This window comes from Tigriopus californicus, chromosome 4 (assembly GCF_007210705.1).
Source record: "Tigriopus californicus strain San Diego chromosome 4, Tcal_SD_v2.1, whole genome shotgun sequence".
In the NCBI taxonomy this organism is placed as follows: Eukaryota; Metazoa; Arthropoda; class Copepoda; order Harpacticoida; family Harpacticidae; genus Tigriopus; species Tigriopus californicus.
In genome coordinates, this window is record NC_081443.1 from 10558488 (window position 1) to 10583322 (window position 24835).

A 24835-nucleotide genomic window follows, 5' to 3' on the forward strand; every position below is an offset into this window, starting at 1 on the left:
CTGTTTTGAGGACTGTCTTAGGCATCAAAATCTTTGATGAAGCAGAAAATTGGAATGCAGAATATATTTTCCATAAAACTGGCAAATAGCGAATATTTTTTTTGTTCTCGATGCAATTCTGAAGGCGACATATGGCAGTAGCTTTGACATATTTACTTCAATACTCTCATCGGTTCCCCCCAAAAGAGCTTTTTGCTTCCCTGGAAACGAATCTCTTAATGGCCAAGTATCCATTGTCGAATAGTTCATAAAAAGCAGTACGCATGCTAATGTATCCGTTCAGTCTTAAATGAGGGGCATAAAAGTAAAGTCTTGCTTCAATTTTCCCAGAATGCACTCTGTCCCAGGTAAATGTCCTCGGGTGGGACACAGAAATTGCACGTTTCCATTCGATGAACCCACTTCGCGTTTGTCATCATTCCCCGTACAAAATCGCCCTCGAAAACGCTGAAACGAGAGAGGAGCAGAGAAAGGAGTAGAGAATAGGAAGGAAAGGAGGTCCACAAATTTTCGGCGCTTGAAAGCTCTCTGACAGTGCATTTTGAATCTGAGAAATACTACGGAATGCCCGAGCAATGCATTTGGAGAGAGCCAGTCAGTGAGGGGGAGAGTTTACATCCCTAGGTCCATTACAATTTGAAGCATATGGATGGTGGATTGGCCAGCACTCACCGACAATCCTTGTCTGTATCGAGGGCGCTAAACAACTCGATGGCTTCGTGGTGATAATCCGAGGATAATCCCAAGATATCAAAGACATCCTTCATGATTAGGGCCACAGATCCAGGGGTCAAATAGCCGAGCTCCAAATGGTCCCAGATGTGGAACAGAGTTCGAAATTTATTCTGAGTTGAGACGCTGGAAATAGAGAATTTGCATATGATAACGCGTTGCATTGACGTCACATCTGTTTCAAGGGGAATTCAGAATAAAAGAGTAATAATACTCATCATCATAGGAATGTGTTTCGGGACATGTGTGCTTTGGCAGAGCTAAGCTTTTAGTTTTAAACTTACCAAAAGCTATTCTTCTTGATTGTCATTTAAGACCTCATGTCCATTCTTTTTAATGCATTTTTTTCTGTCATATTTCACACTCACATAACTTTAAAACGAACATCTTTAACGTTCTTAAAATTAACATTTTAAAACAAATATTTGGAAAATATGAAATGATCATAAAATATCATGAGAACAACTGTGCCAGTTTTGATCTCAGAGCGCAAACTATGTTGGAGCGTAATTTTTCGCAGACTCTGAATGCCTTTGGGGTAGTAGCTCTGTGTGGATACATAAAAAAGAAGGCACCAAGTTTTGCTCGAAAGTCAATCCCATCTTATTCCCACTGAAGCCCACCCTAACCAGTCCAAGCAACGGTGGAAGAAGAAAAAAAAACCATTAATGAAATCCGATTTTATCCCCAGTAGTTCCCTGGTTGGTGTTGGTTGGTTTGCTGAATGGTCGACTGGCTTGGTTGAGTGGGTGGGTGTGGCGTTCCTCAGGGGACGGCCGAGACGAGTCCGCCTTTTACGTAGAATTCTATCTGCTTGTCTGTTGCTCTTTTGTACTTTCTCCGTGGTCTATGCCCACAAAGGCACATTTCTATGCCTCCGAGCGGTTTATCATGCCTTTCTTAAAAGAGCCTTATGGAATTGTCGTTCTCGTTTCCTTTTCTTTCGTCCCATCTCAGGTTCCATCTCGCTCTTGGGTAGATTCAGTTGAAACGGGAGACGTACAATTCGAGTGTATCTTTCCACTAGAATACGCATTGAGTTCCTTATCAACTGTCTTTCTACTTCCTATCAATCGTCTGGAAGTCTAATTCCAGAGATCACTTGCCACCGCTCTTACCAGAAAAGCTAGAAAAGAGACATTATTCTCGGCGATGACGACATTGTGATGTATGATGAAAGATGATCCAGAAGTAGGTCCAACTCAAGAGAGGGGAAGTGAAAGGGGGGGAGGTCCATTTATCCCCTATTTTACAGTATCTAAACGTTTGTAATGGCTTCCCAAGACATGTATCTCCCGATGTTTGTCGAAACTTGGTGCATCTTCCACAGTGTTTATATACAACGTAGTCGTCATTAGATATTCATTCCACTTGATCAGGTTCGAGGAATATTCAAGTGTCTTTTTTCTGCTTGTGTTCAAGACCCACTGCACGGATCTCTAGTACAAGCATTGCCCCCCATATGTACGTACGGACATGCAGTATGTAGATCGTGTGTGTATTGGTATGCTCACCTGATCTGAGGAGTGGGTTTGCAGAATGCAATGAAGAACTCCCGAAAATACAAAACTCCGTCGTGATCCTTATCCACCATGCGAAAGAGACTGCTGGCCAATCTCCACGGTTGTACCGAAGCCGGAAAGGCTCGTTGGTAGAGCTTGAAAAATTGCTTTGAAGTCATTCCCTGTATGGGTTTGGATATGTGCCAGAGAGGAAAAGAGAAAGTGGAACAGGGTGGTTTATCTAGAATCAATAACAGTCGTCCAAGGCGATAGAAGTGAGTCAGTCTGCTGGTGCCTTCAAGGAGATGAACTAGGCGCCGACACAAATTGCGTTATTGGACTCGCATCCATCTGGCTCAAGTCGAGGAGCCGAGGAAGGAGGACCTTCTTATTACCAGCAAAAAATACTGTTAGGTAAGGAGAGGTGGGTGGACCGGATTGAGTTTGTTGAACCACCCGATGAGCAATGTGTTCCCTACTGTAGGTAATGTTTAGATGGATCACTGCCACCATGCCAGACACGGTTGGATCAAGTATCCCAATTTGCATTTGGAATAAGCTCCCTGGGTAAATCATGAAGAATCTAAAAGCAACAGGGAATAAAATGCCGCTCGTAAATTGTGCCGCAAGGCTGCTGTCGGCCTTGAGGGCCCATTTCAAATAGTGAAAGAAGCGAAGAGAACCAATTGCTCTGCTTAACTGGATCACTGAAGCACTTTTGCCATTGCCTCCTGTTGAAATTGCTGATTGATGGCTCGATTCATCGGCCTCACTCACCTTGTCCGGTTTGGAATTGGTAATTGAGGCAAACTGTCGGAATTTTTCCTCCACGTGCTCTTTGGATAATCCGGTTAATCTGATTAAAAATTGTGAGTCTTCTTCGTTGGGACGCAGCAGAGCGAGGAGATTGGAACTTGACTTGGAACGCAGACTTTTTGCAGCTCCAAAGAGACTTCGGTGATGAGAACTCGAGGGAGTTGAAGCCTTGGATAAAGGCTGTGGCGCATCCTCACAGACAAGACCCACCTGGCCTTGCCCTGAGTTGGTGACACTTGGCATTTGCGCCTTCGGGATGCCGTTCGAATCCACGGGCAAGGATATTGTTTCCTTACTTCTGGACCTTCGGATCATACTTGTTGTTATTCTGTTATCTTCGTTCATGGACTGAGTTGGCCTTCACTCACAATCTCATGAGTTCTCTTTCTTAATTCTAAATTCAAATGTTGGCTAGAATGACCAAACGCAAACACTGTCAATAAACATTGGCTGTGTTTGAATAGAATCATACGGTCGTTGTACATAGCTGTGTGTGTTTAAATGATTAAATTGTATTTTCCTGTTAAAGGTTATCATCTAGCTGGGTCGAATTGGATGTATGGGAGTGCGTCAAAATACACCCACATGGCCATGGGTCTCCTTCTCATCTTAAATGTACAGAATTTCAAAAGTCTGGACTGCCTCTCAAAAACTCGCGTCTGTCGTCGTCGTCGTCGTGTGTCATTCTAACAATCTCTTTTTCCTCACAAGCTCTTTGGTAATAACGCTAAGGTTGAAATTTTGCGGCCTCCTGATAACAAGCCCTTCTTCTCCCATTCATGGGAACGAATCCATTTCCTGAGACAAACAAAACAACACGACACATGCAGATAAAACCGGCATGAACGTAAAAAGAACTCCTCTTTGATTTCTGTCGCAATGCGACTTGCATTGGTAAAATTTACTTGGTTACAAGGACTAATCCATTCTCGACTCTTGATAAACTTCCATCACTTTCAAATCAAATCCATTTGCTCGAAGCATATCGTTCATTGGCCGTTAGAGACTCGGATGCTCCAACACATGATGCCGGCTCGGCTGATTCGGAAGTATCTAGAACGCCGAGGGCTGTGAAGGCTGTGAGTGATATGAAGGCTGTGAAGGCTGCCAAGAGCGGAAGGGGAGGTGGAATTGGATTTCAATGGATTTCCATCAATCGCTCGTTTCGCGCCCAAAGCCCTCTTAGTTCCGCCACATTGACTGGATGAGCTCGTGGAAGACACCATGTGCATTCGATGACTAAGACGGAATAATGTAATCTCCCCATTCCATCTATCATACTCTTGGGCGACCCAGCTAACAACCTTGAAAGCCATCTTTTTCCCACCATGTATCTCAAATTTACCTTATCTGTGTCTGGTGGTGTCCGTTTCGCTCATAATTCTAGTCTCATTGAGACCAGAGAGACCCATAGACTGCCTCTATATATACAGCTCTGAAGGCCAAAGAGCTCTACGTAGTAAGGGATAGCAGTAATAGTGGTGGTGGCAGTGGTAGTGGATGATGTCTACGCCGAAACCTGCTTTTCCCCTTTGAGCCGAAGGTTCCATTTTGCTAGATTCCCTGGTGGAATTCAGGGTTCTCGGAAGTACGGGTCATGGTTCAAGTCCCACTAGTGGTCTTCATATTGGGTTTCCGGCGAGGTCGGTGATTCCAATCACTGTCATCCCACAAGTCATACCGGTTAGATTGGCTTTGCCTGAAATAGGTTAGGTGGCAACCCTGAGACCACATCTTTTTTGAGCCAAGCCTCCTCTGCAGTGAAAAGATGCCGGTGTTGTGTGGCAGTGGAGGTCTAGCAGAAGTTTACGCCCTTTAAAAGGAGCCAAGGACGAGACTCAGTACCAATCTAGTGATGCAATGCAGCACTGCTACGCCCGTGGACTGTGCAAGGAAGGATGAAAGAAGGATGGGAGGGCACCATTGCTGATTTTGAACATGGGCAAGCCATTCTGTGGCCCCATTGGGCCGTTGCCCATCCTCTCCTTCTCTTTCTCTCTTTCTCTGTCGTTCTGCCCAATTGTGGAACTTTGGGTCTTGCAGCCTCATCCTCTCCTAATCCTTAAGGACAGACGTGCAGATTCGAAAAGGGGGACGCGCCTCCTGAAGCACAAGGAAACTTTGGAGGCTTGGCCAGGCTGGTAGAGGTTGAGTAGTTGTAAAGTGGCATAGTGCTAGTGGGGCCGTACTTGGGAACAGGGTTGGTGGTCGATCGGTGGTCTTCTCTTCTAGTTCTTCCTCTTCGTCTCCTTTGTAGGCCAGCCAGAGCAGTCGGAGGTTTGTTCTTCTCAACTCTCACTCTTTTCGATCCTCCGTTAGCCACCATCCTCCGTTTCGATCCCCGAGGTTGGGAGCGCCGGTGGGAGACCGAGCTCAAGGAACTAACGGACGGAGGAACGGAGGAACGGAAAACGCACGGCCAACATCTTTCGGGAGAGGTAAAGAGGATTTTCTTGAACAGTCTCTGGGAAAAATAAGAGGAAGCGGGAAGTGCCAGATGATCCCTTGCTCCGAAATTTCCGCCTACTCCTCTGGTCCATTGTCGTACAACCACTTTTTGAACGTGATGTTTTCGGGAAAAAGACCGTAGAGGAGTCCACTTTTTAGGGGGGGTTGCAAGTTTAGCCTTTTTCTCCTCTTTGGATGTTTATGGTGAGCACGTCGAACTTGATGATTCTGGCTCACCCAGAACCCAGAGGCATTTCGGACCCTACCCGGTCCAAAGGTGGAACCACCTTCTCTTTTTCCTCCTCCACCTCCTCCTCCACCTCCTCCTCCTCCTCCTTCTTCCTCTGCTCCGACGCCTCTTCCTTTGATTACTTTGTGAATCATTGGAATCTCAAACTGTGCCGTCAGTGATAATGACAAAGTTTGCCACCCTGGCTCCATCATAACCTCTAGTTCAGTGATATTTGTCCCGGAGGGATACAAAGACCTAGGTCCTCCGTGAGGCAAAGTCCCTTGGCCTGAATGTGGACACAATGACCCGATCAACTTGGGCCGGGAGGGCCCTCGTTCCATTCGGAGTCTGGTCAGCCAGCCAAGGCTCTACACCTGATTCGAAGATGTCTAATTTGGCCAAAATGCTCAACACTGCCATGATCACATCAATACTCCTCCTTGGAACCGTCCCGCAAGGTAGGTCAACAAGTTTGATACCACTTTGTCTAACTCGACACCTCTTGAGATCCAATTTGATCCCATCCTCGACATGCGACCTTCATGTGGCGCCCCTTCCTTCCCATCATTTCAAGGGTAGCTAACTGCAAATAGTACATCTTCATCACCTGATGAATCCATTATATTCGTTATCGAACACATGATGATCCCTCCCCCTCCTCCTCCTCTTCCTTCTTCTTCTTGTTCTTCTTCTTGTTCTCCCCTCCTGCTGCCTCTTTACTCGAAACCCAATTCTTTGGCCGTGTTCCCCGTGGCCTCAAGACTCGCAAGAACTAGGGATCCTTGAACCTGTTGCCTGGCTGCTGCACCTGCCTTCGCTCGGCGTTTCTGCTCCCCTTCTACGTATTGCCAGGTTGAACCAAGTTCCAAGCTCACTCTTAGACCCACACTCACTCACTCACTCACTCACTGACTCACTCACTCAGTCACACACTGACACACTCCCGCACTCGCTCACTCACTCACTCACTCAGTCAAGGAGCTACCTTCGAGTTCCCTTCCCAGATACCCAATCCTCTCTTGGGCGAACCCTGCCGCATGTGTATGCAATTTTCTCGGAGAGCCAAGAAGAGAGGCTGAGGTGTAATCCAAATTTTGGAGAATGGAATCATCTGGGTTGTGGAAGAAGGGATGGGTCTTGGAAGCGAGCAAAGAAGGAATCGCCTTTGAACCACGTTCAACCGAATGCGTACACATTACCAAGATGTGAATCGGAAGGTGGCAAAGCGATGCCAACGACCAGGAGGGAAGATGAAAGATTTGATAATGATTTCATGATTTGTGAACGTGAATTCCCCACAAACTCCAAGAAGGAGCTGATCAAAATCAAGCCACTGCAAAGATCAAAAAATCCCCCACCATCGACTTGGGGTTCGCCATACCAAAGATGCGAAAGTGGAGAAAGACCTCAATCGTCTGGGAACCAAAATATTGAACAGAGAGAGACTTGGCCGGAAGCTCAAGGTTTTAAGCTGAAAGGAGAAGGAGATTTCTCGTGGTGGTTTTCCCTTAAAATTGAACGGAGTAGAAGGAAATTGATCTGGTTTCCTTTTTAACGGTCGGATCTGAAAGTAAAGCCCCCAACGAGAATAGGAAAGGCTTCCTTCCTTCCTCTCTGTGAGACTCAATCTTGGCGCCAGAACTTCTGCCAACACAACAAACACACCCTAGGATCATTTGCCTTATTTGGCACTTGCTTCATTCGTACCTTGACGAATGCCCGAGAAGCTAAGGACGTTGACATTGATTGGTGGTTAGTTACTATTATTATTCCAACAACTCAAGAGCCCAATGCTGTTGAGAAGCATTTTTTCTCACAAATGGGCTCAAAACCAATCATCTAATGGATTCTGGTTGACTTCTGATGTTTCTCCTTCTTCGTACTGGTCTAGTCTTTGCCAGAGGAAAGAAGCGGAGGGGGCCTTTCGGAAAGTCTCATAGCCTTACTTCCTCCTTTGGGAAGAAGAGCGAGAGATGTTTTTCTTCCTCGCCTTTGGCAGCAAAGACGGCCTTGTTCGCAGCAAAGACGGCCTTGTTCGCAATAGCCTTTTTTGAAATTTCCCCCTTATTTCCCATGCTCGGTACTCACTAGGTCTAAGGTCTAAAACTTTAAGTCAAAGACCATGGAAAGGCAGACCAGTGGGAGAAACTAAGACCTAAGCCCTCTCGGTTAATGTCCAATAGCCAGGTTTTGGCCTTGAACTATTCTCAGGTTGGCTATTGAGTCAAGAGCAAAGTTCTAATCTGTGTCATGGGCCAGTCAATTAAAACTTCGGCTCTGCCCAAAGTTAAGTGAAAAAAAGGGTCGGAATATGGAAATGAGCTCGCTCATATTTGTCCGTTCTTGGGCTTATCTCGACGGCCTTTCATGAATGATGTGCCACAAGTTTCTCCATCTGGTCCCAGGTAATAGCTGCACCAACTTGGGTCCCGGGTTTTTTGTCGTGATAGTGGAAGTGTTGTTGTGCACAAGTCCCTCAATAAATCCATGTCATCTTTCGAATTTATGGCATATTTCATGCAAATTCTCACCATGAACCCAGGCCAGGACGTGGCAAAGTGTGTGGAATGAGTGAGGGTCGCTTTGGTATCTTGTCGCAAGAGGATTGAATCATGAATTTCAAATGCCTCCCCTGCGTGTTCGTAGCCTCCTATCGAAAGGCTGTCGTTGTCTTAGGCTGGGTGGTAAACGTACATTCAACCCAATGTGGTTCCGTTAAAAATGATCGTATTGCACCATTTGTGCACTCCTCTCATCCAATTTCGTTCCTCTTCTTTCTTGATTCGGAACAAGCCCGACCAAACAATGCCACATTGTGGCGCGAAGTTCGTTGGTTGGCTTCCTCATTCACTACCAAGCTCGACTTGGATTGTATACTCCTGCTACTATTGCTAGTACGTATTTGCAAATTGAATTTGCTCCTGCCTTTGAATCTCTACCGCATTTCACGTCTTCAAAGTCAGCAGTCCGACGTTTGGATTGGAGAGAATAACAAAAAAAAGAGGAGTAGAGAATAATGGAACGAGCCAAGTTTGGCAGGCTTGTGACATCACATCACACACTCGTCACCGTCAGACTTAATCGGCTCGGATCGTCCGGAAACGGAAGGAAATCAAAAGGGTTGTGCGTGCTGAAAGAAGAGGGCCCTTCGTATCTGGCGAGGCAATCAAGGTCGTGTTTCCTTCATATCTGAATGTTTGGCTCTACGTATTCGGGTTATGGATGAGGGAGGCTCTCGTTTGCTTCCGCTTTGGGTGTACGATGTACCATCTGAATGATTAGAGCCCCGCCAGCCATTGTGGATGTGTAACAAACCGAGCAAAAGATATTCAATCGGTCGAGATTAGAGACTTGATCTTGGTGTCAAGCTCTCCAATCCAAGAAGTGGAAGATGCAGCTGGAATATATTTCACGGGATTCCCCTCTAAGGCTAGCCGAGCCTTTGGGGGGGGGGAGGAAACTGCCTTGGTAATAAGCACTCCAGAGGCGCTTGAGAATCATGCCGATTCAGCCGAAACCGAAATGAATGTTGAGCCTCTCTTCAGCGTTTTACGGCATTCTTCACCGCGGGGAACGAGGCAATCGGATTAGTCTTCTTGCCAATCTTGCACAATAATACTATAGTTTTTATATGCTTTAGGTGCCTTTGTTTCCGAACACATTGAGCCATCTCGAGCTTGGATTGTTCCAATCCCATCCCCTTTTCAACGCCGTCCGTAAAAAGATCCAAGAAGATTCTGTCCCCTCTAGAGTTCGTTCCTTCGTTCCTTCACTCGTTCCTTCCTTCGTTTGTTCGTTCTCTCGTTGGACAGAGTTGATAAAAGAATTGAGAGCGAGGGAAAGTTACTTGGAAGTGTTGGAAACTGGCACCTGGCCTTCGTCACCGGTGGTGTGCGTGTGCGTGTGTGGCCGCTCAGAGTCACTCAGTTCCCTTGAGCTCCTCCACTTTTTTTGTATAAAGCTGTTATTCGGATGATGTAGAGTCTTGAGCGCCAAATTGCTTTTATCTCCCTGATACTGGAAGAGCGGCTAAAGAAAGGAAGGAATAGAAACAAGGAGAATCGGGGGAACAGAAAAAGTCAGCCTGGTAAAATACAAACACAACATGGAGGGTTAGGAACCTCGACGTGGAACAATATGGTCTGCGAGTTTGTGTTCACTATGACACACCAACCTTGGGAAAGGTCGATATGAGTCACGTTTGGCGACACTGATGGGGGGGCTTTTTGTTGCCAAACCCCCTCAAATGGCGTCGGTTTTTTGCATCCGAGCTGATTAGCAGAAGTTGAAGTGCAATAAAAGGAGGCTTTGCGTCCAATTTTCCTTGAAAATCGGGAGGCTTGTTCCCAACATTCACCTCGAATCGAAAGGCAAAACGATCTAGAGCTTTGGAGTGAACGAGAAAGGTAAATATATCCAGTATTATGCATTAAACTGTTCAATGGTTAAGCCTGAGAGAGCAACGGGAAGCTGGATGATGCTTTTCGTGATAAATAATGGTCTCAGAAGTCCTTTGGGGACTGGAGTGACTAAAGCTGGCCCAGAATATTTACATGAGAAAGCAAATCAATTTGTTGTTCCAAGAAGCTTTTGTAGTGGAACGATAATATTGGAATCCTGCTTCTCCAGTGTTGAAGGAGGACGCCACTTGTTAGTTTTGGGGTACTTGGGAATCTTTTTATTGCCTTGATATCCTGGTCAAGGTCCCCAAGGGGTCCACTAGTCGGCACCACCATGCCCCACTAGTACAAAGATAGTATATTGTACGTATATGTAGATGTGTGTATGCAAAGTTCTCGTATTGTGTAGTGGACAAGTCAAACAAGGATCGAGTTGCTCTTGTTTTGAATGAAGAGCGACATCGGCAAAGATGGGCCCCATTAGGATAGATAGGAGATGCTCATTTTGATGGCGGGATATGACGACAAAGAAATATAATGTAAGTGCCGCCAACGTTTGACAAGAACAGAGCGAATGAGCGAGAGAGAGCCCTTCCAGGTCCGACAACGTTCCTATTTCGATGTCTAGTTTCACCCTGATTAGAACGAGGAGTGCATTGAATAACCGGGAGCCCAGATTCTCAATCGCGTTTCAAGGGGGGGATCTACCACTAAGCTGGGAACAAATGGACCTATTCGGACCACCGAAAGGGCTCAGAATGAGTCCTTGGACCATTGTGACCGCCGTTCGTTTCTGCAAACCAAACAGGGACTCTTCTGTCTCTCTCTTTCTCCAACCGGACAACCATCATTTATCTTTTCCGCTCCAAACCCTCTACCATTACTCGATCTCCCTGGGTTGACTTGACTGTTGCCCTCGTGTCGCTTCAAAGACGTTACCATCTCGCATCTCGCATCTCCCAGATATGAGGGGTTTCAACCGATGCCATCTTCGGTCCAATTGGCAACCCTGCCCTCTAAGACAGTGCTTCAAATCGGGAATGGCGATCTCATCTGGCACCCAGAACCAAACCCAAAAGAGGGAAACTTACACGATGGCTTGGCCGTGAGCTAGGTCCAATTCGCCAACTGAATGGAGGTGATATGATCTAAAAACTGAAGCAATCGTCTCGTTCCCGGGGAATGGTTTGAACTCCGACGATAACGAAATGGCTTGAAAGTTTTTCAGCATGGGTATATTCTAATTTTTATATTGTCTCGAGAGCTTTCCAAAGAGTTGTTCTGCTCTTCTTTCATAGCTTGAAAAAGTACATGGTCCATTTCTACAACTTTGTGGTTGTTCCAATGATGTTTTTTATGGAATCTCCTTTTCGCTCTAAGTGGGTTATTCGATAAGCACCTTACTTCATTTTTCCCACATTTACACTTGTAGTCTACATTATGAACTAAACAAATTGCCTGTATATGGGATACGATTGGAAAAAAAGGCAAAATCCAAATTGAATACATGGCCATTTTTTAAAATCAGGAGACCACAACGTACAATTTTTTCATGTGCAATGATTAAGTTACAAATTGCATACTTTGGATTATTGGTGATAGTTCTATTTCCGTGCTTTCTTTTTTAATGTTTAGACACATCATATGAGATCCAAATTATTGGGCAAACTTGATGACTTGAAAATTCGGTGACTAATCAATTTTCTTTTACTTTTACGCCAACGCGCCCAAAGACACAAAAGACAAGAGGGATAAAATTGATATGCTCTTTAATATTCAGAAGTTTGTAAAATTTTGCGCACTTTTTTTTAAGTGCAAATGAAAATAGCACCAAAGATAAAAGGAAGTGCTATTTCGAAGTGCTCCTATTTACCATAATGATTTCGATTTAGCAAATTCCCAACATCCCTAATATGGACATCGAAAATTGCATGGTTTAATCGAATGTCATGCCAATTAAATACCACAAAAAGATGGTGGACCACTTGAGCATTGTCTACTTCCAGATCATGAAAAAATAGCAAACATTGCTCTGCTCGGTTTCCAACAAGTGACCGCCGTATTTATGACCAAAAAGACTTAAGGAAAATGGTTAATAGAGGGTATTTGGGCGGCTTCCGCCTTGTTTACCATTCGCCAGACTTGCATCGAGAACTTTGTGGACCGTTCGGCCTTATTTTTTTTTCCTTGACCATTGAGCCCTGTTTCATCTTCAACAGATTAGTTCCAAAAACAAGACCATTTTCCTGCTGGGCCAAAAACAGCATTAGTTTAAACCTGGCGGATTGTCCGCGATGCGCAGTAAAAAAAAGTTTGGATACTTGTAAGTCTTATCTTGTTAGAGATGTCAGCTGTTGACAAACGCAGCCGAGTTTTTTAGTTTCCCGCAAAATATGATTGCTACTGGCTGGCATAGCCAAGGTAAACAAAGATTAGTTGGATTGCGAAATCTCCCACAAGGAGAGGCTGAAAAAAGCAACAAATGTGCCTTGGAAGTAGCATGTCTTTTAGTCCCAAGACTGAATGAGGAAACGCAAGATAAACAAAGCTGGGCAAGAATAAGAGGAACGGAAGACGCTCTTGAAGACCAACGAGAACTCGCTTTCCCTCTCACTCTGTCATTAGTTTGCTCAAGAATATACCTTGTATACCCTATCCGTTCATACTAACAGATCGTCTAGTTTGAACGTGGTTTGGAAGCAGTACCAAAATAGATAGGAGAATCCTAGGAAAACCAATTCAAAGCTCACTAGGAGAAGAACAAGCCCTTGAGTTGGCTCTAAAAAGTTATCTAGCCTTCTAAGGCCACTAGCAGATTTCAAGCGCTTTTCCGAGGAGTCTGTTTGGTCCCCACTTTCTCTTGTGGTCGAAATCAGTTGAACTTTCTTCCTCTTGAGCAGAGAGTCCATGAGGAATTCATTATTTGGGATGGAGCCGCCTCAGAATAGCACTTGAGTGGAGTTCCGATGGATGGGGAGGAGAGCCCCCCGCCAGAGTGGCAGCAAGACCGGAGGAAAACGTTCGTTTACGACCGATGTCAAAAAAGTTTGAGTTGCCCGTCGCCTAAGGAGACGACAACGAGCTCGGTGAGGCCTTCACCGGGAGAAGATGAATTGAGGATTATAACTCAAGTGAATGGAAAGTTACGACAAGAAGAGCCTCTCCCCCCAACGGCCGGACGGACGGCCGGCCGGACTTTTTTCTCTCTCCCTCCCCTCATCTTCTCGCAACGTTATTGGGCGACGGGTGTCCTTAGCACCCACTTTGGCCGTGGACCCTTAATTACATTCCTCACATTAGCAAAAATATTGCACTCTCAAGATTGTTCGCTTCTGTGGAGTTTTTGCTCGCTCAAGGGCCCTTATTCGCCCCTCTGGCTCGTTGTGAATGCTTTCCACCTAGGATCACTTGAGCGGCATCTCGATGGTGGTGGTGGTGGCCGCTCGTCCTCACCTTCTTCTCGGTCTCCTCCATCCTCCATCTTCTATCCTCCATCCTCCATCCTCGACAGTGCCACAAGCAAGATGAAAGGGCTCTTTCTAAAACAATACCCTGCACTACAATGCCTGGTATACTCAAACTACTCTCCTTCTCCCTGACACTCCCTAGAACTACATGCACTCCCCCATAACCCCCCGCACACTCCCTCTGTCTACTCTATTGTAGGACGTACCGTAGATCTCCGTACGTTGGTTGTCGTGAGGCAGAGAACAGAGAGAGTATCGCTGCGTTAGTAAACTGGTAAAGCCAAGTAGAAGTGGTCGGTGGACGGGAGAGGGGACGAGCTGCTGCGTTCCAAAGGCCGTTTCCACATTGGACTCACTCTTCTGTTAAAGTAGTTTAGTGGTGTTGCCGTGTTCTCCCTTCCTCCCTCTCTCCCTCTCTCTTTCTCTCTTTCTCTTTCGCTCGGTGAATGTGGATGTGTTTCTCCCTGTCCTTTGAAGGCAAAGTAACGAACCGGCAAGAGAGATGCTTCGTTTCAACAAGAGGAGAGGCAGTGGACCCACTTTTGAGGAAAGGGCATTCTCACAAACTAACATACACACCCACACACACACAGGCACGCACTCCATGCCACCACCATACCTTGCTGTGACATCTCTCTCGCACTGCCTTTCAAAGGTGCTGGTAAATGAGTTAGGTGTTCCGTGCTTGGTTTGAATTGGCCTCCAAAATTGCACCTGGGAGGGAACATGGTTCTGATTTCATGCCACTGGTCCTCATTTCTCCTCCCCCCATTGACGACCTTACCTTCCGTGTGTCACATAATTGAGTTTCCGTGTTTTTTTTAGCCCCCCTCCCCCTTCTTTTTCGTTGGAAGGAGGAACAGATCCAATGCTCCTGAATTGATAGAGGAGCCATTAGTGAGGAGGAGGCCTGTGCCAAATTCTGGGTTTCCATTTCCCTGTGTTCTTCTTACACACGGTTGGAGTGACTGGCGTTTGCTATTATGTTCCGTCGAGCATCTTGACTGACAGCTAAGAGCTTATGGTTACATCAAGGGTTTATTGCCTAGACATATTATTGTTCTGGTCCTCCTGTCAGATGTGGAATGCCTACTTCTCGCAGTAAACTAGGGATAATTTTAACGATATCCAATTTCCTTCCTCTTCAGGTATGTTTCTCCGATGCCATTCCTGATCCACTCTTTAGATTGGAACAGACTCGCCGGTTTTATCCTTGGCTATCGATGGGGCTTTAAGGGTAGTTGGGAAATTCGGGTTTTGTTTTTCCCCAAGACTTTTTATTGGCTCAACTGAGACTTTTCCCAGATGCCCTGGAAAGAGGGAGGCATTGCTTGTTTCCCTTTTCTGAGACTTTTTTTTCCACGCTCGAGTCAATCCCTCAAAATCTCTCAGCGGCCATTTCCATTCAATCCGAAAGCTTGTCCAAAGATTTTCCTTTCTTGATTCATTCATGAACGGTCATAGTATAAGTATGCTGCAGCCTCTAAAGCGACCTTGCCAGATGCTCACGTGAATCAAGGAAAAAGAAAGAAAGGGTTTTATCCTTGTTCCAGAATTAAATCTTGATGGCGTGCACTCATTTGCATTTCTTTGGCCGCAAAAGGTCAGAGATGCACCTTCATTCCTCCTTCGTAGTACGACTGGCACGAGACCACGTGGCTTTGGCACGTCTCTCCGAAGGCCAGGGAGACAGAGGGGGAACAAATCCAAAATTGACACCAAATTTGCATAATTTTGCCATTCTAGCAAGGAACACGGAGTACTCTGACTTGGGAACATGGCCTTAACTCCCCCTGGTTCTATTCATGTTCAGTTGTGTTTAATGAGACCTGCCATGTTCTGCATCCGAATCCGAGTGAAGCAGTACGTTATATTGATGGAGGAACGGGCTATTCCTTTCAATGTTTCCCAGTCATTGCTCGCCTCTGTGTGAAGAAATGAAGCATTTTTCATTTGTTCCGTGCATTGGCGACGTCTTCAGAAAGCTCCAAGTGAGTTGCAATGTCAATGTCTTGTTTGAAGAGGATCATATTTCATCAAGGATGGAACTCCAAGCTTCTCTCTACTCTTAATGGCCATTGTCAAGAGAGAGACACTCAGTCCCCTAGGCATTCTGGTTCCTTTCATAGAAAGATAGAAAGGGAAGTTGTATCATATCCATTTGCCATTTGGATATTCCTTTTATTACTCGGTGGAGGCTCTAACTAGGTCTCCCCAGAAAGAAAAATATGAGACGAATAAGATGAAGAGAAACCCTCAGGCAGAAAAGCTTCGCGACAATCCAAAAGCTAACAATCCGCCCAAGAGGAAAACAAAACAAGAATTGAAAAGAAGGAAAGGAAACGGAAGTTCCAGTCTGGTCGTTCCGTTAATTGGCCAATATACCCTTGATTTTCACAATTGATACACTAAGGAGTGATTAAATGATAGTGAAAGGTTTGAAAGACAAAACGGAAAATGATAATCAAATTGCCCCCCCCCCCCCAAAAAAAAAAGATAACACTACTTGGCTTCTTATCGGTCAATCGCCAATTTTCCGACGAAGGATTATCTCACAAAAAAGAATCCAAGAATTAGTTATTCATTGACCGGCTTAATAGAAACCTTTTTGTACATTCAAAAACATTTTAGCGCAGTCGAATTCAACCAAGCCTTAACATTTGAGAAACGAAAACAGTCGACCCAATCAGACCGGACTGAGTTTCTACACAATTCCTAACGATTACTAGTGAATAGTGGATATTTAGCTCAGACAACTGCCATTTTACACCTCAGTCTAACGAAGCCATACAAGCCAACTCTTAATCTAAGGCAAAGCAACAAGCCAATTCCTAGGCTTTCACAACCAGGTCTCCCTTGGGAGTTGCTTAGAAAGTGGCGGGAACCATGTGACCATGCAACATTTTCACAGACCATAGATCATTTGACCGTTGGGGTATCACTGCACCACGTAATGGCGTTGTCCATCAAGTCATGCTGGTGATTGTCCCACTTTCCCACGATTCTCAGTTTGACCTTGTCCCAAGAACACAACTCAGCTTATTCCCTAAAGTATGGACCTGTGATTGCTCTGCTAAAAAATAAGACGAGGGTTGTTGAAGTGGAACTAGAAATATGTAATGTCATACTGCGGTGCTCAAAAGAGCCATTTGGCGAGACTTAAAACATTATCGCCAAGGTCAAAGATTCAATTCGGTTAAAGACTGCTTTAAACACGGAGACTAGAGTGAAGCTGATTTTTGTATGAGGTGTGTTGTAAGATTACACTTTTTGATTGGATAATGCCAAGTTGTGCGATGTAATTATTTCTGCGGATAGGGATAACAGAAAGTCCACGGGATCCCATTGGTCCTTTGAAGCCTTTTTGGTTGCGGACACTTGAGGAAGTTGAGATTTATCGGGTAGATGTGGGTGGTCCTGTCCCCAATGAAAATGACCTGCGGCAAAGAGGAAAAGGAAGAATGGCTCAGTTAATGAATCCTATCCAAAGAAGAAAGGACTATGATTGCCTGAACAACACTCCTTGAACCGGTAAGTATCAAGATCACATCCCCTGAAGGCCTTGAATTTGAGCCAGATTCCAACCTACAGTAGCTAGATGAGGTTCTGTCAAGTTCGGGATGTCAGATCCCATTGGTCCTTTGAAGCCTTTTTGGTTGCGGACACTTGAGGAAGTTGAGATTTATCGGGTAGATGTGGGTGGTCCTGTCCCCAATGAAAATGACCTGCGGCAAAGAGGAAAAGGAAGAATGGCTCAGTTAATGAATCCTATCCAAAGAAGAAAGGACTATGATTGCCTGAACAACACTCCTTGAACCGGTAAGTATCAAGATCACATCCCCTGAAGGCCTTGAATTTGAGCCAGATTCCAACCTACAGTAGCTAAGAGAGGTTCTGTCAAGTTCGGGATGTCCAGTCCTTGATGAATGAATGGAACCTTGCAAGAATAGATAACAACCTCTGTCACTTTAGGGAAGAATCTTCTGGTTTGGATGGGCATTAGTAGGACTTTTGAGAGGAATTCAGCCATGTTCCAAGTGATTCTTTTGATCCAAGTTTCGGCCAACAAGTGCTCTTCAGAGTCTCTTATACCCAAGTTAGAGACCAGTGAAAGTTAGCCAAGGCTTTAGAGGCAAGGATGGACTGAACTAGCTTGGAATTCGGTCATCCCGAGACACTGACAACCACACCAAGTTTAGTAACGTACAGTGCAACCGCATTCAGGGAGTGTCAATGTGTTTCGGCCATTTTCGATGAGAAACCTCAGATTTCAGGTGGTTTAAAACTTCAAAGTAGCTGGTATTGATTGGTTTGTGGAAGGCCACCATGAATGAAAGATTGCTTTAGATACACATATCAACAGGTTACTATTGCATGAAATATATTATTTGAATATCTTCGTACTCTTGTTTTGGAAGTGTTTCCAAAAATAGAGCGTTTATTTATCTTTACTTTTAAAAAGCAGTGTAAATAGCAATTTTGAAACAATTGTATTACTTTGAGTTTACCTTAATCATGATTGAAAAGTTTTTCTCAAAATTATTTTTTTTCCCTAAAATTTGTGATTTTTTACATTTTCTATTGCAAAAGCCATCCCATGTTAAAGATTTCCACTTCCTCTTGTTTATTTCTTTTATGCACTAAATACTAACTTTTGACCAATTGATTTCTCAATGGACAAAATTGGACAAAATTCACGAACACTCCCTGCAAGCACCATTTCTATTTGGAACAACGTCTCCACCATCCCCCTTACTCATTCAGTCCTTCTCCAATTGGTCTAACGGGAGTGGAATGATGGTTGGATGACTTGAGTGGAAGATGAGGAGGGAGAAGGGACTAAAGAACCCAAAGACCCATCCGATGAGTGTCCTTTGCCACTCGAGTGTGGTCCCAAATTTCCTCCCCTCCTGATCTTTCTCTCTCTCTCTCTCTCCTTAGGCTTTAGAAGGAAAGGACATGGTCCTCTGCTGTTTCATCTAATCAAGGATTTTCTTCGGGCCTTTTGGCGAAGCGAGCTCTGAGCTTTGATCTTGGCCCTCGTGTGCGTGCGTACACCCAGTATGTTGTACTGTGCATATTGCTCTGTCTAAAGTGGTTTTCCTCTACTTCCGAAGCCCTTTGAGAGTGCAAGGAATGGACAGGAGTCGGTATTTCATTTTCTGGGCGTTCATTTTCCCCCACACAATAAAAAAGGTCAAGCTTGGATAATCATCATTGATTAGCAAAGATTGGATATTTGATATCCACGACCTCCAAGCAAACACGTTTACTAGTTCCAATCAACGCCGATCCTTGGGGATTCTCTAAATTAAAATTTAGAAGGCATGCACTACAACAAACATGACATAGAATGTCCGTCTGAACAGCTTGAACATTGAATTTGCTCAAGTTCACGCAACCTCTACATCTTTGGGAGGTCACTTGGCTTAAGTTGTTGTTTGAATTAGAAGCTCAAGAGAGTCTCGATTTTCGTGGTGCCACTCTCTAGTTCATTCATGTTACAGTTTCCAAACTTTGCCTGCCTCAGAGACTACTTCCACTTCTTTATGTTTTGTATATTTTGGGGAATAATGATGTCATAAGGTCACCCTCATTTGCACATCGCATTAAAGAGACGGAAAGGGCTTTCCACACCGCCATGGCGAATTATTCATGAACTGTATTTGCTTTTGTGCCAAGTTTTATTGGCATCTTTTCCCGAGACGACGACACATTCCCACACCCAGTTCTGAATTCGAATTCCAACCATGTCACATTGTCACTGCCCATAGTAAGACGTGTAACGAGAGCATCCTCAGATGAGAAGGAGCCGTTGAGGTGACCTTTAGGCATAAAAGGCAACACGTATCTCTGGCCTTGGAAATTAGGAATGCATGGCTGAGTCCAGGAGTGAGTAAGTGAATGAGAAGGGAGGTGGTCGGTGGCATTTGCCCATGGGTTACCATTTGTGTGTCTGGTTCGTTGGTCTTGGTCACTGTGCGGAGAAGCTCTTTCCTCTACACTCCTTTTCCTTCCCAAGGTTGCACTATGAATCTTGCTCAATGGGTATTGACCCCATTAAACAATGTTCCTCCTGGGGCCCGTTATTCTTGACTTTTACTTCGTCCAAATCTATGGGATTTTTTTTTATTCAGGGTCGCCGTGGATATGCTTGCATTGAGCTCACGTGCTTGAGTTGGCGCTTTCTGTTCGTACGCTTACCGCTCGATCTAAGAGGTCGCTTTGGGGACCATTGTAATGGTTCGGGTTTTTGCTCACATTGTCATGAATGACTTGGTGACTTGGATGACTTTCGATGGGACCCCCTATTGGGAAGTTACCAAGGGGACTCCTAACACCCATAAAGCCCTAGATATTCTAAGATGGTGATCATTTTACCACTTACGTAGACGGCTTTTAATAGGTAATATTTGGCAACTACATACATACAATCATAGGGAAGGATATGTTCCTCAAACACTAAATTTTGGAATCAATTGGGTGATCTCTTTAGAAGGTATAAAGAGCTTCAGCCTTGCTTGTGACAATGAGAGAGAGTCTATCAAGAACAATACAAATAATAGTTATCCCCTCACTCCCCAATGACTTTCCAAAGACGGTTCCTTCCGTCTCCAAATCACCTTGGACGCCCCCAACTTCAAATTGGAACAACAAGAAAGCTAGATAGATGGATGGCCAGGTGGTTCAAATACCTCGGCCTTGACTCGCTTCTGGATTTCACATACTGAGGCTATATGTAGGTCCATTGGGTATGGTTGGTGGTGCTATCCGATTCCTATCTTGAGCATTGTTTCTTCGTGTTTGAGCCCTCTCAATCAATGAAAGATAAACACTCGCTCACTGATAGATTGGGTTCCATTGTAGTAAAAAGCGTTCCAAGGCTCCATGAAGGCCAGAAGACCCTTTGATGAATTTGATGCTTCATGGATGTATGGGTCCGCGTGTCCAGATAGTAGATACCTCCCATTTGTAAATATATCTCTCCCCTTAGACATCCCAAGTCGTGGAGTTGGCCGTGGAGAGCAACTGGAAAGTACTGCAGTATCAAGAGAAATAGACCTTCATTCATTTCACTCTGTGATGCCAGACCGCCTTGACACGGTCGTTATTCAGACCAAATCGGTTTGTTCCTAGGGCCATTCCATGGACCACGGCATATGGATAGATGTCCAGAGACGAGATTGTTCCACGAGTTCCACTTGGATGAAAGTTTGACACGAGTTTTAATTTGCTCATAGCGCCCCAAAGATGTCTATCTTTAGGCTGTTGGGCTTTCCCACGTCCTTCCATTCACAAGCATAAGTGGAAAGTCACGAGCACACTCACTTTAGTGTCATAGAGTGCTTTGGGCAATGAGGCCCTTTCATCCTTATTTTGAAAGACGGAAATGGCCACCATTAAAGCGTGCTCCGGAAGGCGAATGTTCGTGATGTAGAGAAGCCTGAATATCATAAGCTCACAGACGCCACCCAGAAAAATAAAGAAGGAACGGATCCTCCTCCACTTCATAGTTACCATGTTGATCTTTTAAGTGCTAGGCTCTCATACTAAGACCTTCAAGCCATTGTTGTACTTTTGAGACATAACACAATGACTAGCCGTGAAAAGCTTACACACAACGCGTCTTGTTGGGAGGGCTCAATGTCTGAATGGAAAACCTCGTCACACATTGGGCATTCCAGATTGTCAATCCAAAGACCTGGAAATGAATGTCAGTTACGAAAAGAGTTGCCTGGAGAGGTTCGGATTAAATCACTAAAGCAATTTCGAAGGTTGTCAATTCCTTGTAAATTTTGATGGTGAGAATTTTGAGACACATGAGACGGCACAATTTGGAGTGTTGGGGAAAGTGGTTGGCTAGAGGCATCATTCATCATATGTTACAAAAAGAACAGTACCCATATAAATAGGCTTCAGCTGACTGGCAAAATTTGTTTGCAGCATCAAATCTAGTCATCCGAAAATAAAGTTCCGAAACAAGGTTTTCATGTTATGAACATGTGACCAAACTTTTTTCAAGATTGTTTTGTGTGCTTTGGAAGTTTTAGAAGTGGGAGAAAGGCAATCCATTTCTTTCTCTCCAAATGTACACTAATCAATAATACTACCCGTCACTGATCTTTGTTCTAGCTAAATTTCCAAGGACCGAGTCTGACATAAGTAGGTCACTTTGACAATCCACACAACTAAGACTAAATGACAAAAGAAAGAAAAGATATCCATTCCATGAGTGATTTTTTTTTCCAACCATTAAATATAATGTTATGCCAGTATTATTCAAACGAGAATGACAGAATTCTTCAAGCCCGAACGCTGCTTAATCGTATCGTGAAATTTGGCTTAATTTAACCTTAGTTCTAGGGGTCTCTTTTAGCTGATACCTTCCGTTTGTGTCTCTATCATTCTTTGCAGAAAAATGAGAAGATGCAATATAAAAGTAACACAAAACGTCTAAATTGACCTAAAACACCTAAGGTATATTTCTAATAAACATCAATTACAAGATTTGACAAATTTTGTACATGGCAAAGAGTTAGAAGCCAAAATTGCAAAGCATACCCTAACAACAATGAGCCTAAAATATCGATTCAGGACCTACCTACATAGTAGTCAACCAATTTTGCCAGCTTCTGGGAGGGTCAGAGTTGCAAATGTAAGCAGAAGACCAAAAACCCATGGTAATATATCTCAGAGTCCATTACAAAACCATCGGTAATATAGAGCACAGCTTAACAAATCGATGTAGTCCCCAAACCCTTTTGACCATTAGAGAATGTCGGGTTTCTCACTTTCTGGTCCCAATGGTCCACCTCATGTATAGTCAATAGGCGGGCTTGAATCAAGCATCTTCCCCAATCCCAAGGGCTCAGACAGTTCAGCGAGAAGGTCCGACCATTGAAGACCTCCCAACATTCAACGAGAGGTGTTCAAATGTTTTGGTGGACCAAGGTACACAAGAGCACTCATGTATGGAAATGTTCCAATCACGTCCGGAATGAGGCCATTCGGCAGCTTAAGCTAATTGAGGAACTTTCCTCTATTTACACACCGGGCAAGATATGTGTCTATCTGAGTGTCAATCCATCACATAATCGGTGTCCGCTAGTAGTCCTTCCGACGGTCTTTCCAGAACTTCATTCCTCTTTCTCCTTGGGATCATTAATCTCAAATGTCCTCAATGACCTCTTCAGAAGACTCTGAAAAGCACTTCTTATCTTCTTGATACATATACAAATGTACAGTGAGCGCCGATTCAACCGGGAAACACACATCATTTGTCAAAATGCTTGACAAGCCTATTTTGAAATGTTGGGAAGCATTAGGGAAAGAGGATCACTTGACTGAAGACTGCCAGTTCCACCAATGTTCCACTAGCTTGGAATTTGGGATTATCCTCTTATTTACAAAACAACCAATTCTTCTCACTGAGCTCTTCCAAATGCCTTGGGAATCATCTGGAAGAGGAAAACGAAAAGGACGAAAGAATAGCAAAAAGTGAATTGTTGCATGTGAAAATCCATTAAAGATTGGAGAACAAGGCTTCTCCGTTCTTATTGAAGTTCTTCTTTTGGTGGTGGGTTTCTCTATTGGCCTCGTTTTCCAATTTTCGGCTGGTCTCTGGTGAATTGCGGGAAAGTTTGGTCGTGTCATGACTGGAACAAACTTCATCTCGACCTTTCACAATGCCAGATAGATTTACAGCGTCTGGACCATTGAAAACCCATGAACCAATGTGTTGGAACCCATTTGTATGGCCTCATTCTACAGTAAATACTTATAATTCATAGCATCTAAGATCCAGTCTGATGAGAGGCATCTTCGGAAGGCCAAAGTCAGTTCTTTGTGTTGTACTTTGCTAAGCCTTGGCGGTGGGTTTGTTGTTCCGTTCCAAGGTTTTTTGGGTCCCTTTTCAGCTCACCAGGGGAGGTTCCATTACTGATACCAAAACTGCATGTTGAGTTGGGAGGCAGGAGCTTTTTTGCGTGGTAAAATGGCATCAATTGATGATGAGAAACGATGGAATTTCCGGAAGAGACTTCCCTCGCCTGGGGAAAGTGCTCCATGACCGAGTTCCATGACCTTCGTTCAGGGCGTGGATCTATTGGATCTCGTCCAATGGCTGCATCTCTGAGCAGCTCTTTCTGTTCCAGAGAAAGGTCCCAAAAGTGGATCTTGGTGGTTGCAAAGCAGGCCAATTCAGTTTTTGAGGAAGGGCTACTCAAATTATTGGAAAACTGATCTCTTCCGGTAAACTGATAGACACGACAAAGCTCTCAAGGCTCAAAAAGATTATTACATAATATTGGAGTGCATCGTAATGGAAGGATGAGTGACCTTATATTTTCTTTTTGGATTCCATTAAACGTACACCTATTCAACAACATTGCTTTGGAGTAGAGTTTTGCTTTAAAACACTCCCAAAGGTCACTAGCCTGGACTGGATAAATTGGTTTGAATTCCTTTTAGCGTGACTTGATAAAAAATCTGAAAGGTTGAAATGCATATTTTGCAAATGCCAAACTTTGATGGGTGGTCGTCGAGTAACGGCAAAAGAAGGTAAGAAAAAAAAAGGGAAGCTGTCCATTTCTTACACCAAAGTTGATCCTTTTTCCTCCTTAACCACAAGAGTATTTTTATCACAAAAATGCTGACTGAACTCATATCAAATGATTTCCGTTAACTGAGTAGCAAAGGTCAAAAGAACAAAGTAACTTTTCAACCATCAGTTTTTGTCTAAGTATTGTACTAAATTCATATAGAAAATGAAACAACGTGACTGGCGTTTTTTCCTTAAAGAGTATTTTTGCATTCATCTTATTTCAACGAGGCTGGTTGATTTATCCCTAACAAAGTTATCCCGACCACCAAAAATATGTTCGACTAAATCTCTAAAAAACTTAATTAAAGCATTAATCACCCGTCCATGTTTTCTGCCCTAAGTCATAGTCTTCTGATTGACCTGCCGAAGAATAAGCTTAAAGCAGTGAAAACCCATTGTGCAATGCAGTTCAGAGGAGAAAAGCCTCCTCTTTGGCACACTGCATGCCCATTTTAAGTTTTTGTTTCGGAAGATTGGAAGCAAGTTTGGCCAGCAGGGTCTAGTTGCTTGCTTTCTGCTTGGCCCAATGCCTGGTCACAATAGACGAACAAGGAGAAAAACTTGTCCAAAGTCTTTTAGACTTAGAGGAGAAAAAACTTGTGCTTCCCCAAAGCGCTCCTATCTTGTTCATTCAG

At 44.2% G+C, this 24835-nt stretch overlaps 2 protein-coding genes and 1 long non-coding RNA gene across 15 annotated transcripts in view; 1 reads left to right on the forward strand and 2 right to left on the reverse strand.

Annotated features, from left to right (window-relative positions):
- Nucleotides 1-57: 57 nt before the first annotated feature.
- Nucleotides 58-3580, reverse strand: LOC131878712 (uncharacterized). Of its 2 annotated transcripts, none has more exons than XM_059224816.1 (4): nucleotides 3012-3580; nucleotides 2247-2389; nucleotides 673-858; nucleotides 58-447 (listed from the first exon to the last, which is right to left on the reverse strand). In XM_059224816.1, exons 1-4 carry the CDS (start codon nucleotides 3393-3395, stop codon nucleotides 318-320), a joined length of 843 nt encoding a protein of 280 aa, XP_059080799.1. In that variant the 5' UTR covers nucleotides 3396-3580; the 3' UTR covers nucleotides 58-317. The 2 variants fall into 2 exon arrangements, with proteins under 2 accessions (XP_059080799.1, XP_059080798.1); XM_059224815.1 differs by having other exon boundaries at nucleotides 66-447; nucleotides 2247-2416; nucleotides 3012-3577.
- Nucleotides 3581-5321: 1741 nt separating this feature from the next.
- The window catches only part of LOC131878704 (neuronal acetylcholine receptor subunit alpha-7-like), a 55856-nt gene continuing 36342 nt past the window's right edge, over nucleotides 5322-24835 (forward strand). For 9 of the 12 annotated variants that reach the window (XM_059224796.1, XM_059224797.1, XM_059224791.1 and 6 more), the window contains exon 1: nucleotides 5323-6188. In XM_059224796.1, the coding sequence (XP_059080779.1) occupies nucleotides 6032-6188 (157 nt within the window). In that variant the 5' untranslated portion in view covers nucleotides 5323-6031. Of the gene's footprint in view, nucleotides 6189-24835 lie in introns of all 12 variants that reach the window. The other 3 variants (XM_059224800.1, XM_059224798.1, XM_059224794.1) reach the window with 1 other exon arrangement.
- Nucleotides 17224-23048, reverse strand: LOC131878717 (uncharacterized). Its single transcript, XR_009373061.1, has 3 exons — nucleotides 22200-23048; nucleotides 20293-21299; nucleotides 17224-17322 (listed from the first exon to the last, which is right to left on the reverse strand). It is a non-coding gene; the product is annotated as an uncharacterized LOC131878717 (long non-coding RNA).

Coding starts and splice junctions, on each gene's coding strand:
- LOC131878712 (XM_059224815.1), bottom strand. CDS start 3,395: ATGAACGAAGATAACAGAATAACAACAAGTATGATCCGAAGGTCCAGA. Junction 859..2,246: donor AAACCCACTCCTCAGATCAG/GTGAGCATACCA, acceptor CTCTATTTCCAG/CGTCTCAACTCAGAATAAAT. Junction 448..672: donor GATACAGACAAGGATTGTCG/GTGAGTGCTGGC, acceptor CTCTCGTTTCAG/CGTTTTCGAGGGCGATTTTG.